We start from the raw sequence: 17,824 nt of genomic DNA on the forward strand, positions 1-17,824 counted from the left end.
GACTACAGTTTGCAACTGCACATGGGGACAAAGATTGTACTTTTTGGAGAAATGTCCTCTGGTCTGATGAAACAAAAAGTAATGACCATCGTGTTTGGAGGAAAAAGGGGGAGGCTTGCAAGCCGAAGAACACCATGCCAACCGTGAAGGACGGGGTGGCAACATCATGTTGTGGGGGTGCTTTGCTGCAGGAGGGACTGGTGCACTTAACAAAATAGATGGCATCATGAGGAAAGAAAATGTGGATATATTGAAGCAACATCTCAAGACAGTCAGGAAGTTAACTTCTTGGTGACAGCGGGCAGTATTCGGAAATTCAGATGAATAACGTGCCCAAATTAAACTGCCTGCTACTCGGGCCCAGAAGGTAGGATATGCATATTATTAGTAGATTTGGATAGAAAACACTCTGAAGTTTCTAAAACTGTCTGAATGATGTCTGAGTATAACAGAACTCATATGGCAGGCAAAAACCTGAGAACAAACCACTTCCTGGTTGGATTTTTAGTTTTTCAAGAAATTCTCTATCCAGTATACAGTGTCTGTGGGGTCATTTTGCACTTCCTAGGGCTTCCACTATATGTCAGTCTTTAGAACGTTGTTTCATGCTTCTACTGTGACTGGGGTGAGAATAAGAGCTCCTGGAGTCAGATGACAGAGAATTACATGAGTTCAGTGGCGCACGCTCCCATGAGAGTTAGCTGTGTTCCTTTTCTTTTTTGAAGATAAAGGAATCGTCCGGTTGGAATATTACTGAAGATTTATGATAAAAACATCCTAAAGATTGATGCTATACATCGTTTGACATGTTTCTACGAACGTAAATATAACTTTTTTTTAACTTTTCGTCGTGACATTTTGCGCACGCTTTCTGCATTTGGAGTAGTGGACTAAACGCGCGAACAAAAAGGAGGTATTTGGACATAAATTATGGACTTTATCGAACAAAACAAACATTTATTGTGGAACTGGGATTCCTGGGAGTGCATTCTGATGAAGATCATCAAAGGTAAGTGAATATTTATAATGCTATTTCTGATTTTAGTTGACTCCAAAATGGTGGGTATCTGTATTGCTTGTTGTTGTCTGAGTGCTGTACTCAGATTATTGCAAAGTGTGCTTTCGCTGTAAAGTTTTTTTGAAATCTGACACAGCGGTTGCATTAAGGAGAAGTGCATCTATAATTCTTTGAATAACAGTTTAATATTTTATCAACGTTTATGATGAGTATTTCTGTAAATTGATGTGCTCATTCACCGGAAGTTTTGGAAGGCAAAACATTTCTGAACATTACACGCCAATGTAAAATGGGTTTTTTGGATATAAATATGAACTTTATCGAGCAAAACATACATGTATTGTGTAACATGAAGTCCTATGAGTGCCATCTGATGAAGATCATCAAAGGTTAGTGATTCATTTTAGCTGTATTTCTGGTTTTTGTGACGCCTCTCCTTGCTTGGAAAATGGCTGTGTGGTTTTTCTTGTCTCGGCGCTGTCCTAACAATCTAATTTTATGCTTTCGCCGTAAAGCCTTTTTGAAATCGGACAATGTGGTTGGATTAACGAGAAGTGTATCTTTAAAACGGGATATAATAGTTGTATGTTTGAGAAATTTGAATTATGAGATTTTTGTTGTTTTGAATTTGCCGCCCTGCTATTTCACTGGCTGTTGAAATGTTCCCAGAGAGGTTAAAGCTTGGTCCTAAATGGGTCTTCCAGGTGGACAATGACCTCAAGCATACTTCCAAAGTTGTGGCAAAATGGCCTAAGGACAACAAAGTCAAGGTATTAGTGGCCATTACAAAGCCCTGACCTCAACCCTATAGAAAACTTGTGGGCAGAACTGAAAAAGCGTGTGTGAGCAAGGATGCTTACAAACCTGACTCAGTTCCACCAGCTCTGTCAGGAGGAATGGGACAAAATTCACCCAATTTCTTGTGGGAAGCTTGTGGAAGGCTACCCGAAACATTTGACCCAAGCTAAAAAATGTAAAGGCAATGCTACCAAATACTAATTGAGTGTATGTAAACTTCTGACCCACTGTGAATGTGATGAAAGAAATAAAAGCTGAAATAAATCACTCTACTATTATTCTGACATTTCCCATTCTTAAAATAAAGTGGTGATCCTAACTGACCTAAGAAAGATAATTTTTACTAGGATTAAATGCCTGGAATTGTGAAAAACTGAATTTAAATGTTCTTGGCTAAGGTGTATGTAAACTTCCAACTTCAACTGTATGACTGTAGGAACAACTTACCTGCAGGGTTCTGCATCCTGTTCACCATCTGATTGGGTCCGGTGGGTCGAACCATGGAGGGGTCAGCATGAGAACCATCTGAGAGTGAAGAGAAACACATTCATTAGCTTTGCATCTATGGCTACAGTAACCAGGTTTCCATCCAACCATTGCATGCGGATGAATTAACTGACTGCCTGATGGAAACAGGAAATGTGTCGATAAAATGTCCTCATTTCCAAAAACAAAATACACTAGACAAGGGTGGATAACTGATTAAGTGACAATTCCGGTAGAAATATTGATATAATAACCATCATATTGAAGTAAACTTGGAGTCACGCAATGATATGTTACATTGTAGGCCTACCACCACGATATGACATGGGAAAGCATGAAAAGTTTATATGCAGACTAAACAAGCTATGATCAACTTCACATGGTGGTTAAGTGCACGGTGATCTTGCAAATTTCCCAAAAATATTGACGGTAGGCCATTATTTGAATGTTGGTGACATGATGATTGGTGCTTGGCTGCCAATTATCAAATAAAAGGATCTTGTTCTTATTCATATCATTTAACCCACCCTGTCCACTTTACCAGCACACTTGTCTAATTAACAGTTTCTGTGACAAAACCATCAGTAGAGTTGAAAATGTAATTGAAACACATTGAACTTCTGTTATTAGTTACCGTACCTGAGAATGAACCGCAAAAGTAATTTTTATATGCACTCTGTCATTACACATAGCTTTTAAGCCACATGAAATTCTATTTGTCACATGCGCTGAATACAACGGGTGTAGACTTTACAGTGAAATTAATGCTTTCAAGCCCTTCCCAATGATGCAGAGTTTTAAAAAAGTGAATACAACAACAAAACACAAGAGAAATAAAATATTGATGGACACACCCCTCTGCTGGGAGAATGCTCATTTAGTTTTTATGCTGATTTTTGAAGTCTTAAATCTGTTGCCCATTGGATGGAAATCTAGCTATTGAAGTAAATAAAGCCACGCAATTGGGATCAAGCAGTGCTAATCACACCTATGTTGAAAGAGAGTAGCAACAGTTGAAGTCAGAAGTTTACATACACTTAGGTTGGAGTCATTAAAACTCATTTTTCAACCACTCCACAAATTTCTTGTTAACAAACTATAGTTTTGGCAAGTCGGTTATGACATCTACTTTGTGCATTACACAAGTAATTTTTTCAATAATTGTTTACAGACAGATTATTTCACTTATAATTCACTGTATCACAATTCCAGTGGGTCAGACATTTACATACACTAAGCTGACTGCTTTTAAACAGCTTGGAAAATTCCAGAAAATGATGTCATGGCTTTAGAAGATTCTGATAGGCTAATTTACATCATTTGAGTCAATTGGAGGTGTACCTGTGGATGTATTTCAAGGCCTACCTTCAAACTCAGTGCCTCTTTGCTTGACATCATGGGAAAATCAAAAGAAATCAGCCAAAAAAAACTGTAGACCTCCACAAGTCTGGTTCATCCTTGGGAGCAATTTCCAAACGCCTGAAGGTACCACGTTCATCTGTACAAACAATAGTACGCAAGTATAAACACCATGGGACCATGCAGCCGTCATAACGCTCAGGAAGGAGACGCGTTCTGTCTCCTAGAGACGAACGTACTTTGGTGTGAAAAGTGCAAATCAATCCCAGAACAGCAGCAAAGGACCTTGTGAAGATGCTGGAGGAAACAGGCACAAAAGCATCTATATCCACAGTAAAACGAGTCCTATATCGACATAACCTGAAAGGCCGCTTTGCAAGGAAGAAGCCACTGCTCTAAAACCACCATAAAAAAAGCCAGACTACAGTTTGCAACTGCACATGGGGACAAAGATCGTACTTTTTGGAGAAATGTCCTCTGGTCTGATGAAACAAAAATAGAACTGTTTGGCCATAATGACCATTGTTATGTTTGGAGGAAAAAGGGGGAGGCTTACAAGCCGAAGAACAGCATGCCAACCGTGAAGCACGGGGTGGCAGCATCGTGTTGCGGGGGTGCTTTGCTGCAGGAGGGACTGGTGCACTTCACAAAATAGATGGCATCATGAGGAAAGAAAATGATGTGGATATATTGAAGCAACATCTCAATACATCAGTCAGGAAGTTAAAGCTTGGTCGCAAATGGGTATTCCAAATGGACAATGACCCCAAGCAAACTTCCAAAGTTGTGGCAAAATTGCTTAAGGACAACAAGTCAAGGTATTGGAGTGGCCATCACAAAGCCCTGACCTCAATCCTATAGAAAAGTTGTGGGCAGAACTGAAAAAGCATGTACAAGCAAGGAGGCCTACAAACCTGACTCAGTTACACCAGCTCTGTCAGGAGGAATGGGACAAAATTCACCCAACTTATTGTGGGAAGCTTGTGGAAGGCTACCTGAAACGTTTGACCCAAGTTAAACAATTTAAAGGCAACGCTACCAAATACTAATTGAGTGTATGGAAACTTCTGACCCACTGGGAATGTGATGAAAGAAATAAAAGCTTAAATAAATCATTCTCTCTACTATTATTCAGACATTTCACATTCTTAAAATAAAGTGGTGATCCTAACTGACCTAAGACAGGGAATTTTTACTAGGATTAAATGTCAGGAATTGTGAAAAAGTGAGTTTAAATGTATTTGGCTAAGGTGTATGTAAACTTCTGACTTCAACTGTATGTTGTCAAATGTGTGTGTGTTTTTAAAGTGTCTACTCACTGGACGGCGGTCCGGGGGCCAGAGGCGACTGGCCCATGCTTAGGGTTCCCTGTGGCAGGCCTGAGGGGGGCATGTCAGGTTGCGTGGGCATCATGCCCTGCTTCTGTAACCGCGTCCGCCGCTTCTCCTCCAGTTCCTTCTGGATTTTATAGATCTTCTCAGCCAGGAGGTGGTAGTACTCCGCCTGGTAGCGATTTAGGAAATTCAATAAATGTATATACACCCTCTAGTCCGCCATTACTTGTTGTGGTCAGTTATTGAATACGGTGATTTAAACTTTCTGGTATACTACTGTAATAGCAGTCTTCACCCACAACATTGAGGAGTTAGTTCTCACCCTGCTGTTGGCCGACTCGTACATGTCCCCCTCTACTTTACGCGCGTAAGCCACCAGGTTCTCCATCCGCCGGTCCTTCAGCGCAGCCGGGTCCGGGGTGGGGAAGATGGCCTGCACACTGCTCACCCAGCAGACGGATAAAGAGATACAGAGAGATAAGCCAAAAGACACTGACAGCCTGCAATGAACCATAATTGTGTAGTGTGGGTGCAGTCCAGAGTCACATATACAGAGTACTCGTCTAATAGCAACAGCAGAAGAACACTTTTTCGTTAAAACTGCAATGGCCTACGTGTCCCCCTCTGTGACTCTGGTGCAGTCAGGGCAGACTCACAGCTTGTGGACGAGGTGGTTACGCAGGTCCTGGGTGATGTCCTCGTGCCAGTTCTTCCTCATGCCCGCGGCTGAGGGAGGGGTCGCCATGGGCATGGAGCCCAGACTGCCCACCCCGCTGCCGTCGTTCATCAAACTGAGAGTTGAAGAGAGTGGGACAGAAACGACAGGCTGGAAGCCATAATTTTTCTCAAGGTAGTCAATGAAGTAACTTTGAACTTGTGAGCGTGTTGCTGTGTAGAATAATGTTTTAAGTCTTTAGAGATGGCAGGACCATAAAAATCAGTATTGAATTCCAAGGATAGTGAGTTCTTATCTCGATTAACCTCTACCCCTGCACATTAACTCAGTACCGGTACCCCCTGTATATAGCCTCATTATTGTTAAGTACATTTCTTGTGTTACTTTTTGATTGATTTGATTTCAATTTTTTTTTTACTTTAGTTTATTTAGTAAATATTTTCTTAACTTAAGGTATAGGGGGCAGTATTTTCATTTTCGGATGAAAAGCGTGCCCAGAGTAAACTGCCTAATACTCGGGCCCAGAGTCAAATATTTGCATATTATTAGTAGATTTGGATAGAAAACACTCTGAAGTTTCTAAAGCTGTTTGAATGATGTCTGAGTATAACAGAACTCATATGGCAGGCAAAAACCTGAGAAAAATCCAACCAGGAAGTGGGAAATCTGAGAATTGTAGTTCTTTTGAATCCCTATCGAAACTACAGTGTCTGTGGGGTCACGTTGCACTTCTTAAGGCTTCCATTGGCTGTCAACAGCCTTTAGAAACGTGTTCCATCCTTCTCCTGTTACTGGGCAGAAAATAGGAGCTCAGTCAATGAGTGGACTGCCTGGGACCAGTGAGTTGTTTACTGCGCGGGCATGTTTGGCACGCCGCTCATTCTTTTTCCTCTGTAATGAATACGCTATTGTCCGGTTGGAATATTATCGACGTTTTATGTTAAAAAGACCCTAAGGATTGATTGTAAAGAACGTTTGACATGTTTCTACGAATGGTAATGGAACTATTTGACTTTTCGTGTCTGGATTTACGCTCGTACGTTATGCCTTTGGATAGTGATCTGAACGCACAAACAAAACGGAGGTATTTGGACATAAATATGGAGTGTTTCGAACAAAAATAACATTTCTTGTGGAAGTAGGAGTCCTGGGAGTGCATTCTGACGAAGATCAGCAAAGGTAAGAGAATATTTATAATACTAATTCTGAGTTTAGTTGACCCCAGAACTTGGCGGGTATCTGTATAGCTTGCTTTGATGGTTGAGCTATGTACTTAGAATATTGAAAAATGTGCTTTCTCCGTAAAGCTATTTTAAAATCTGACACAGCGGTTGCATTAAGGAGAAGTATATCTATAATTCTTTCAATAACTGTTGTAAATTTTATCAACGTTTATGATTAGTATTTTTGTAAATTGATGTGCTCATTCACCGGAAGTTTTGGTGGGAATACATTTTCTGAACATCACGCGCCAATGTAAAATGGGGTTTTTGGATATAAATATGAACCTTATCGAGCAAAACATACATGTATTGTGTAACATGAAGTCCTATGAGTGCCATCTGATGAAGATCATCAAAGGTTAGTGAATATTTTAGCTGTATTTTTGTTTTTTGTGATGCATGTCCTTGCTTGGAAAATGGCTGTGTGGTTTTTCTTGTGACGTTTATGTCCTAACCTAATCTAATTTTATGCTGTCGCCATAAAGCCTTTTTGAAATCGGACAATGTGGTTAGATTAACGAGAAGTTTCTTTAAAATGGTGTAAAATAGTTGATTGTTTGAGAAAATGAAATTATGAGATTTTTGCTGTTTTGTATTTCGCGCCATGCTATTTCACTGGCTGTTGATAGTGTGTACCGCGGGTGGGACGCTAGCCCATAGAAGTTAACTCTATTTCTGAACTGCATTGTTGGTTAAGTGCTTGTAAGTAACCATTTCACAGTAAGGTCTACACCTGCTGTATTCGGCGCATGTGACAAAAAATGTGATTTGATTTCAGGGGGAGGGTATGAGTGTGTTGTTGTACCTTTGCACATTCATACTGTTGTGAAGCATGGCGTCTGGTAGCAGGTTGGACTGATTGGGGGGCTGCACCCCCACCCCTCCATTCATCCCCATGGGGTTCCCTCCTACAGGGGCAGATAAAGAGAGGACAGGTTCAAAGCAGTTCCTTTCCTCAGAATCACAACCATTCACTTTAAAAATGTTCTCCTGCTCAATCAATGACTAAACTAAGAAGTCTGCTACACTGCCCCTGGTCGTTGTTCATTTTTCTAGATTCTTCAACACTGTTGTTGACGAGCCAATGCACACTCACCCATGGCGTTTAACGACCGCATGCCAGGCTGGTTGGGCGGGTTGGATTGAGGCGGTTGCTGGGGCATCTGGTTTCCCTGGTAGGTGAGGCCCAGGGCGGCGTAGGCCCTCTCAATGGAGCTGGGGTCGATCTGGCTGGGCGGGGTGAGGTTAGGGGTGCTGGGCTGACCCCCTGGCACTGCCCCTAATGAGTTGCCCAGGCCAACAGCAGCACTGCTTAGTAGAGCTGTGGAGATGGAGGGAGAGGGAAAAGAAGTGAGGGATAATCAACTTGCCATGAACAATGACGGGAACCAACGTTGAACAGGTAGCCATCTTGGTTCAAACACACGTAGTACATCACAATGCAGAGGACGGACACATAGCTCAATACAAACCACACTCACACTGCTGGTTCCTTTTGTCTCCAGCGTTCTTGAGCGGCAGGCAGACAGGACAGTCGTGCCGAGTGCAGTTCTTCCAGTGAGAGATGATCTGTCGCGACGAGGCACAGTGTGCCACTGAGGGGGAAGAGAGAGAGAGAAAGAAGGAGAGAAAGTGAGACATCTGACAGCGCAACACAATGACAGTGTCCCAGTAGAGACCTAATGTCAGCAGTAAGGCGGGAAATCTAACTGTAAAAACAAGGGAAACCCCAGTGCATGATTGGCCTGATTGTTGAAAAGCAACCTACAGAAACATGAATGAAATGAAGCTCAAACCAAGAGGAAGAATGCATCTCAATAGTCTAAAGTAGCTTCCTCTAGGAGAGAGTGGAAGCCACTTCAAAATATTAACAAACCAAAAATAACAGTATTGAAAAGGACCAACTCACCCTGGCAGGATTTGCCAGCCTGGCAGTGGGTCATGTGGTTGAGGACGTTCTTCATGGTGCGGCAGTGGGGCAGGCTGCACTGGCGCACCTCCCCGTTGGCCTGCTCTCGCCGCTGGCACTTGTGGGCGTGGAGCAGGAGCACCAGCTGCTGCTGAATCAGCTTGCGCTTCTCCGGGTCGGCAGTGGGAGGCGCTGCCCCCGGACCTGTTGCCACAGTACCAAGGCCAGCCTGGGCCCCGGCTCCAACCGCCGTTCCACCCACCGACACTGGCCCTACCGCCGAGGCCTGCTGTGAGGCCTGATGACACAGAGCGAAAAGAGAGTTAACCAGAGGGGATAGGGGGATGTAGAAGGAAGATGGCTGGGATAGAGAGGCTGTATGGAGGATTAAAGACAAGGGAGGGCCTTTAAAAAGGGAGATCAAAGTTGACACGGTGGGATGGGCCAAACTAAGAGCAGTGGGTTGTGAGTTGATTACCACTTAAGTCCAGAGGGTCTTTAATCTAGTATTTTAGTGGGACTGACGATACCAGTATCGCAATGTTTTTTCCATGGCAAAAATGAAAACACGAAGCAGACCAAACTCTTTAGTTCTTTAAAAACCTGCTGTATGTAAAATAGTCTGCTATAGCTTGGAAAACAAATAAATGTGACTCTGGATGACAACATAATGACACTTGTTTCCACCACTAGGGCTGTTTTCCTAAAGAAGTTAAATCCACTTCATGTTTTGTTCCCTTGCCACGACACTAACAAGTATCACAATACTGGTATTGTCCAGGCCCTATATTTTTCACAAAAATAAGAGGAACAGAAAAAGATAGAAGACTGAAGGAGCGTGCCCTCACCATCCCAGCCATGCCCTGTATAGGCGGTGTCTTCTTGTCCAGGTTGAACTGGGCCAGGCTGTTGGCCAGACCAGCCTTGTTCTGGTGCTGTGGGCCCAGCCCAGCACCACCCAGACCCTGGCCTGCTAACTGACCGTAAGGACCACCATAGGGGCCCGCATTAGCCATCATATTCATCTGAGAGAGAGACGGTGGGCAGAGGAAGAGATGGGGAGAAATTAAGGGAATGTTAGGTGAGTGAGATCTAGCTTACACTCATGTTCCTGGTTTTCTTTATTAGACAAAAATACATAATTGACAGATTTTTTTAGAGCAGATTAAACGACACTAATGAAGCTTCATTAACTTTAAAATCACTAGCAACCTGAGAAGTTGTTGACAGATAATATTAGAGTTCAATCTCTGGACCATCAGGCATTACACTGCCTTGAGCAGTAATCAGTCTGGTCTTATTCACAGAGGTTAAGAAAGCATTAACGCTGACATACTTACAAAAACATAATTCAACAAATAGCTTGATCTTTCCTAGCATTTTCACACAAACATCAAGCTCTGTTGAAGACAATAGTGATCTAGGGGCGACAATGATGAGAACAGCTGCTTACTAAGGGGGAGAAAGACCAAATCAGCTCTTGCGCCATCAGCTTTCATCATCTGTTAACCCTTATCCTTACAAAATATCATCAGCCTAAAAGAATGGAATCAACTACTTCCAACAAAAGACATATGGCCAACAGATAAATAAGCTGGTCACTGCTCAGCTGGGTCCCATCAGGATCGTTTTGGATGGAACTTTACGGCTGTAAGTCTGCACCCTTCTTACTCCCCACTGTTTTAGACACCTTATGGAAACGCATGTAGACACTGCCCAACTGACAATGAACATCTATGCTCTTAGCTGCCCAAACACTAAAAGAGAACATGCACTGATGGTTTCTGCTTTTAGCGTCAGCCAGTCTACAGCTATGGAGGTGTTAAGCAAGGCAACATCAGCCTGAACATGACAGCATCCACTGCACCCAGCCCTCGTGAAAACAGCTCTGACAACTGATTGGATTGTCATATTTACAGCACCAACAAACAAGCATTTAAACTGAAAACACTGACATACTGATCCAATTATTTTCATAGCAATGTGAAGTGCGTATTTAAAATTTGCCTATGGCAACATGATAGCTGGGATACACAATAACAGGGTAAAGGTTGATGAATCTGCACTGCTGCCGTCAGACATACTTGATCAGTTCCGAAAGGGGCACTTCACAGTTCACACACTAAATACTCTTCTCGATTCTGGTCAATTAATGTTCATTCAGAGAAATCTTGAAACCGTCTAATGACATATTAAACTTAGCATCTCACTGTTGTCTGGTGTCAAGACAGCTAGCATAGTCAGATGTACTGAACACCAAAACCAGCACAGAGCAAAAGTGCAATAATGTCAATATGTGTAAAAGAGGATCCTGCTCCTGTAGACATTTATGAACACAAGTCCATCTACAAAACAATTAACAGGTCTTACCTTGTTCAGTGCTCCAGGTTGCTGTGGCCTCATCCCAGCCTGACTCCCTGACCCCATTTGCTGCCCCCCCTGCTGCTGCAGGGTTTCTGCCAGCAGGTTACTGTTACTTCCCATGCCTGGGTTGACCTGGTAACCCATTCGGGGCGAGCCATTCATCACCTGACCTCCCATCATGCCCTGGGGCGTGGGCCCTTGCTGCTGTCCGTTGCCCTTCTGGGCCCCCATCATGGCCCTGTTCAGTCCACCCACCATGCCCGCCTGCTGCATCATGCTAGCCTGCTGGGGTGAGGGGTGCTGCCCCTGGGGACCCATACTCTGGGGCCCAGGGGAGGCATTCATGCTGCCCAGGAGTCCCATGGAGGCACCGGGGCTGTTGGTGGCTCCCTGTTGACCCGAGGGTGGCAGCGCTCCAGCCCGGAGAAGCTCCGAGAGCTGTTTGTGTTTGGCCGCAGCGTCCTGGCCTCCTCCCATTCCTCCTCCCAGGGTGGTGTGCAGCTGGCTGAGGTCCCCTCCGTTGACCAGCCCCAGCTCCGACGAGTTGATGAGCTCATCGGGTAGGTCATGCTCCAGGTCAAAGAGTGAACCGAAATCTGGGCGGGGGTAAGAGGAGGAAAGAGAGGGCAGGGTAAGTGGGATATCCTGAGGTGTACATTGAGAGCAGTAGCAAATAAATGCACTTGTGCCCCTTGACATTGCAAGCTCACTAACAAAGCTCTAAACTCCTTCAAATGTATGTGCAGCAATAATTCATTCTGGAAAGAGAAATAACTCCATCTAAAAAGAACCAACTAAATGAATCCCTCCTCTTTCTGGACCCTAACGGCGTCTGCATACTATGTTGCGTTTGCTCCTAGCAAAACTCGGCTAGGCGAGGTGAACGTCTGTGCCTCGCATACTCCCTTAAAAGACCTTTGCTTAAAAGACCTTAGCCATTATACACTTCCTCAAAAGGGCCTGAATTAATTTAACTCAAGAAATCTGTAATTCACTTTGATGTTTTTGCTGAGGTGGTCTTAGTCATGCAATTTTACATCTAACTAAGATGTTTGTTGCAGTATTTTGCAAGTGAAAAAAGGTACATGAAAACAAGTCGTCTCACGTTTAACGACAAACACTATTGAATAATCCGTACGGTTGACCAATCACCGACAAAAGGGGTAGACTTCGGTTACCGGATTTCAGCTTGCTTCATGAAAAAATGTGTGCACAAACTGCCGCAGAAAAACTTGCAGAACACAAAAATGTCACAAAATGTCATAATATATGCACAAACTGTTTCAGATGGGAAGCATGCGGACACCTTAAGTCAGTGCAGCGGCTGGCTGCAACCAATTAAATGAATCCCTCCCCTTTCTGGACCCTAAGTCAGTGCAGCGGCTGGCTGAAGCCTCCTACCAAAGAGTTTCCTCTCCTGGGCCAGTTTGTGGTTTGATGGGGTGCCAAACAGAGTGGACTGGGTAGGGTCAGAATGCGAAGCCACAGAAGTAAACACTGACTGAGCAGCAGGTGGATGTGTGTGTATAGAGGACATTTCTCTGCCTCTTCATAGGGAAAGGGAAATAGCAAGTGCACAGACATACCTGCTAAATTGCAAGATCTACTTGGATTGCCCCTGTCTGAGACACGTGCATTCACTTACAGTGCATGGTGGATACCAAACAATGGCAAACCTTTGTGTCCTTTATGACTATCATCTGGATATAGAACTTCGGAAACGGGGAGGCAAGTGGTCCATTTATGACACCAGGTTGAGGATGTGCTTGGCAGAGACTTGAAACGCCTATGGCGCCAGAAGCATCTCACAGTCTCACCTCTTGCCATCTCTAGCTTAGAGCAGCAGCAGACTGCAGCCATCTTAGAGGGGGGGAAAAAATCTAACAAGAAACACATAAGAGCTGATCCGCTCAAATATGCAAGCATTCATCCTCAGTCAAGCTCGAGTCTCTTTTAGAGAAACAGGTGGGTGTGTTAATATTTCTACACTACCCTCCAAGTTGCAGTGACTATAGCACAGGGAACACTCAAATTGTTCTTCTGCACGGCATGGATACAACATCCGTACCTGTAGTTTAAGACAAAGGAGTTACATACAGACGTTGAACCCCGTCAGTCTCATAAACAAGAAAGAGAGCCATCTCAATTTACCTCCTATATCCCCTGACTCTTACCAAAATGAAGATCTAGGCTAATACCCCACCCCCACCACCATGACCAATGAAACACATGGTAAGTTGTGTACACTTGTGTCTGGGGGATGATGACAGAAACTACCTCTAAAGCAGTGATTTTGCAAATGCTTGGTTGTGCAAATGCTACTGTGGGCTACACCTGGTCCACAAGATTCAGTCCAGCACCGATGCCTCAGACTCCCATCACAATGGGAGGCAACAGACAGCAGAATCAACTTTACTGGACTGACATCCACCATTTTCACAGCCCAACCGATTGATCCATCACAGGGTGAAAAGTCTTGTTTTTTTTTAGGAAAGGAGGAAGGGTTGCATTTGCTCTTCCCTTCCAAACAGAATCAACTTTTCACCACAGAGTGGTTTGTTAGACCTGTACAGAGCCTTTCTTAGAATTCCAGTAATGACTCGCTTGGTACTACAGAACTTGGATGACACTTAAATCAGAGCTGTACGTTAAGAGAGAACATGCTTGTACAAGGCATATGCTTCAAGTGTAATGGCGACTTGGTTGAGCTAGTACAGTACAGATTCTGATGTTTTGCCGAATTGTAGCCATAGTGCTCCAAAAAAGTTACATCTAGACTTCGTGTCATGTGAGAAATTGCATTGAAACGAAAGCTAAAACTTATGGAGGGACCTATTTGGGCAATCCTGAATTGTTTAATATATGGATAAAAGCATCCTGATGACAGACATCACATGGAGAAATACACAAAATGGGGAATCGTGGGTGCCAACTGCCAGCCAAGGCAGCTAATTTAGCCTACCCATTGAATAAATATGAATTGCATGCGTCAGGGAGTTGGGTCTGCACAATTAGGAAATATGTGTTTTTCAATCTGGCCTATAATAATTTAAGCTTGACATTTAACTTTTACCATGTTATCAAAGTATTCAAAGGAGTAACTCCTGCAAAAAACAACGACAGGACTCAATGGTAGGAATAACGTCCAACACATTTTTTTTTTTACCTTTATTTAACTAGGCAGGTCAGTTTTCAATGACGGCCGAACGGGGCAGAACGACAGATTTGTACCTTGTCAGCTCGGGGATTCGAACTTGGAACCTTTCGATTACTAGTCCAACGCTCTAACCACTAGGCTACCCTGCCGCCCCACAGTCTACAGTCCAAACAATTCAGACGTTAAAACAAAGGGTATGAAAAATCTATACACATGCATACAAACGCATAAGATAACATCACGCTGCGACATTGTAGCGACGAAAGGCACTACAACTTTCGTCTGCTCACGAGCAACTTGACTCGCGCTAGCAAGTGTAGCCACTAGACAATGCAGCAGTGCACAACACACAGAAGTGGTGATGGCTCGGTCACAACGCTAACTAACTGCCGTAAGTATAACAACACTTCAGACACCATGTTACAGCTTAGTTGTCTGAACAGGTTCAAATAAATGAACACCTACACCAATCCCATACTGAATAATGTGCATTGTGTCACCTCTCTAATAATCTAGCTATGCCACCTTACCTTGATAAGAGCTAAGGCTCAGTTAGCTAGCTACCCAAACATCAAAAGCATGCATCTTTATTGCTTGCAACGCTCAAGTTAAATATCTAACGTTAACTAGCTGACTATCCATAAATGGTAGCAAGCTGCAGCTAGTTAAATAGAAGTAACGCTAACTAGGTACCTAATACATTCCAATACTGTGAGTTCACAACTTACTATACGTGGACTATCCCATTGTTTCAAGCGGGCAGACAAACGTTCACTTCAGACCATAGCACTAGGAGGGCAATTAGCCAGTCTACTTTACTTTGACCAGTTGGGTAACAAGTAAACCTTTACAACTACTACCACCACAATTGTTGGCTAACGTTGGCATCACAACTTGGCTGATGATGGATGTGGCTCATTCATGTGAACTTAGTAAAACAAGCTGGTTAACTTGCTAGGTAATATAACATCCCTGAACAGCTAGGCAATATAACATCCCTGAACAGCTAGGCAAGACTTATAGCATTTTAAATGTTTACCGTTTCCATCACTGGCGGAGACTGAGAGAGCAGGGGATGATAGTTTAGGCCTCTTGGCTGAAGGCGGGCCGGACTCCAGAACATTATCGGCCATATTTTTTCACGAATTAAAAAATAGCTATATATCCACAAAGGATTGGCTTATTCCCTTGTTTGCGTCTGAGTTCTTTCAAACTTCCCTTCTGTAAATGTTTGATTCTTCCCCCACCGTTTAGGGACGGTAGGGGGAAAGGAGGCAATTGCGATACTCTTCCTTTCAGGGTTCCCACTCTCGATCTATGCTTAGCCGTCGCTATCAATCCCCCTCCCCTGTCGGAGATGTTGTTCCTTTATAGATTTCTCCGAGTTTAGAAGGAGGAGGGAAGGTGGAGTCGATGAAAAAGACAAGAAAGTAGGCCTTCGACAATCTCATTTAGCCTCTTTGGCGGCGGAAAAATTGTCCCAAGACCTGTCCTCCATGGCAGCATCAGTCTTTTCCGCCATAGTCGCCGGCGAAATCGAGTGTTTAATTCTAGAGCACTCCACCGAGGGGTCGTGTCCAGGGAAGCAAAATGGGAAACGCGATAAAGAACGCAAGCAAACCGTACCCCAGTGGTAGCTAGCTACCTTTGGGGGCCTCGTCTCATGCAACAGTTATGAGGGACCCGAAAACGGATAAATCTTCCACTTTGTCTGAATTGCCATTGCAGTCAATGCAATTTGATCCCAACATTACCACAAAGTAATGAGTTGTCAAATAATACAATTACGGCGTTAGGTCCTTAGTCTAATAAAAAAAACACGAATGAATGTGTCCGACAGTGACAGAATATCAAAATAATTCCCATACGTAAATTGGGATCGTCAAGAAACAAGAACTTGATAGGCTTATCTATATTTGGGGCTATGAAACCGGGATACCCAGTCCCAATGAGCGATAGTGGTTTAAAATGCATTTAAAGCATGGGTTAAAAACCTCATTCAACACTGAAAACAATTCGCATTGTCTTTTAGATAAATACAATTGTATAGGGGTGCAATTCAGATCTGAAAAAAATAATACAGTAAAGCTGACGGATCAAGTTCCGTTCTCCAATTGACTGTATGGGCTCCTATTCGATAAATTAATTCCATGCATTTAATACATTTCCCTTAGCATCTACTTGTAGTCTACATCGTGTCATTAGTTTGTTAGTTTGTCAATGCAAGGCACTGAATTGGAAAAAAATACGGACACTGGATGCACACTTGGATGTTGCACCCTTTGCGCGATTATGCCAATTACATGCAATGAGGTTAAATTGAAGCAATATAATTTTGAGCAAATAGTTTGTGTTATGACAAATAATTTAAGCTAAATTCTAAGATTTAATGTTGCAAAAAAATCGCTTGAGTTATAGCCCAGAATGTGCCAATTAATGTCCAATCAGATTGATTCAATTAGTCCTAGTTTTATTTTGCAGAGGACGTTTGGTTTACTTGCCCAAGTGTTTGAGATTTAAAGCTTACCCAAGAAAGGTCTTCAAGGGTAATCATATAACTTAGTGCAATAAGATCACCATTGATTAGAAAGATGAAATTGGTTGATAAATATTGCAAGAAATCATCGATCACTGCGTATGCTGATTTAGGTTGCAATGCATGTGAAGAAAAAAATCCCGACCAAGAACAAGAGAATACAGCGATGAGCGAAAATCTGATAAAGCGAGGGGGTAGCTACAATATTATGGCTATTTTAGAAAAGTGTCAAGCTTCGTCCATAACATAATGATAGCAACACCCCCAAACATATTTGTGGTCCACAAAATCCTTTGAGTCTTTGTGGTGTTAAATGCCCCCTTCACGATTATCCTAATTTATATTTTCCTTTAAATCTGCCTTTTACTCCCCCCTCAAATACCCAATATACAATTATCGGTATATTTGTCTATGCGGGCATTTTTTCATCTGTGGCGATGAGTAAATTATGATTTTTTTTCATGTTCTATTTTTTCTTTCGCTCGCAGGGTTTTTTTTTCTTCGTTAAATATATTGCCTTCTTCCGCCTCTCCACTCCGTAAAAAAACACCCCTTCCTTGGATTTTCAGAGATTTTCCTTTTTTCACTCCCTCATTCTTCTTTTGCCTTATCTTTTATTTGTACTTTCTTCCCTCTTTTCGCACCGACACGACATCGCCATTCTTTCACCGGCGGGTCTCGGAGTCGCTATTATCGGCGCTGAAGTCGCTTTCTTTCTCGGTATCTCCTGCCTCTCTCGGTCTGTCCGCACAAACAAAATGGCGGCTTGTTGTTTCTACTCCTCTGATACGGGGGAGGGTTGAGGTACAGCAACATTAGGCGTGAAGGGGGTTGGTACTCGGGTTTGCCCGGAAAATCCTTTCGTATTTTTTCGGAGCGGCGATACTAGTGCTATCATCTGTAGGGGGCAGTCGTGTTCCACCAACATATCAGAATATATTTAAGAGGGCGCTTCGCTTCTATC

The 17,824-nt window shown here is 43.1% G+C and overlaps 1 protein-coding gene across 11 annotated transcripts in view; it reads right to left on the reverse strand.

The window, feature by feature from the left end:
• The window catches only part of LOC106601244 (histone acetyltransferase p300), a 34,177-nt gene extending 16,613 nt beyond the window's left edge, over positions 1 to 17,564 (reverse strand). For all 11 annotated transcript variants that reach the window (XM_045715143.2, XM_045715140.2, XM_082973726.1 and 8 more), the window contains exons 1-11: positions 15,364 to 17,564; positions 11,174 to 11,763; positions 9,652 to 9,828; positions 8,804 to 9,101; positions 8,376 to 8,489; positions 7,991 to 8,215; positions 7,700 to 7,802; positions 5,652 to 5,786; positions 5,318 to 5,435; positions 4,981 to 5,164; positions 2,264 to 2,341 (exon numbers count right to left, since the gene is read on the reverse strand). In XM_045715143.2, coding sequence (XP_045571099.2) covers positions 2,264 to 2,341; positions 4,981 to 5,164; positions 5,318 to 5,435; positions 5,652 to 5,786; positions 7,700 to 7,802; positions 7,991 to 8,215; positions 8,376 to 8,489; positions 8,804 to 9,101; positions 9,652 to 9,828; positions 11,174 to 11,763; positions 15,364 to 15,457 — 2,116 coding nt within the window. In that variant the 5' untranslated portion in view covers positions 15,458 to 17,564. The remainder of the gene's footprint in view (positions 1 to 2,263; positions 2,342 to 4,980; positions 5,165 to 5,317; positions 5,436 to 5,651; positions 5,787 to 7,699; positions 7,803 to 7,990; positions 8,216 to 8,375; positions 8,490 to 8,803; positions 9,102 to 9,651; positions 9,829 to 11,173; positions 11,764 to 15,363) is intronic.
• Between the last annotated feature and the right edge of the window lie 260 nt (positions 17,565 to 17,824).

The sequence above is a fragment of the Salmo salar genome, chromosome 03, assembly GCF_965601325.2.
Source record: "Salmo salar chromosome 03, fSalSal1, whole genome shotgun sequence".
Lineage (NCBI taxonomy): Eukaryota > Metazoa > Chordata > Actinopteri > Salmoniformes > Salmonidae > Salmo > Salmo salar.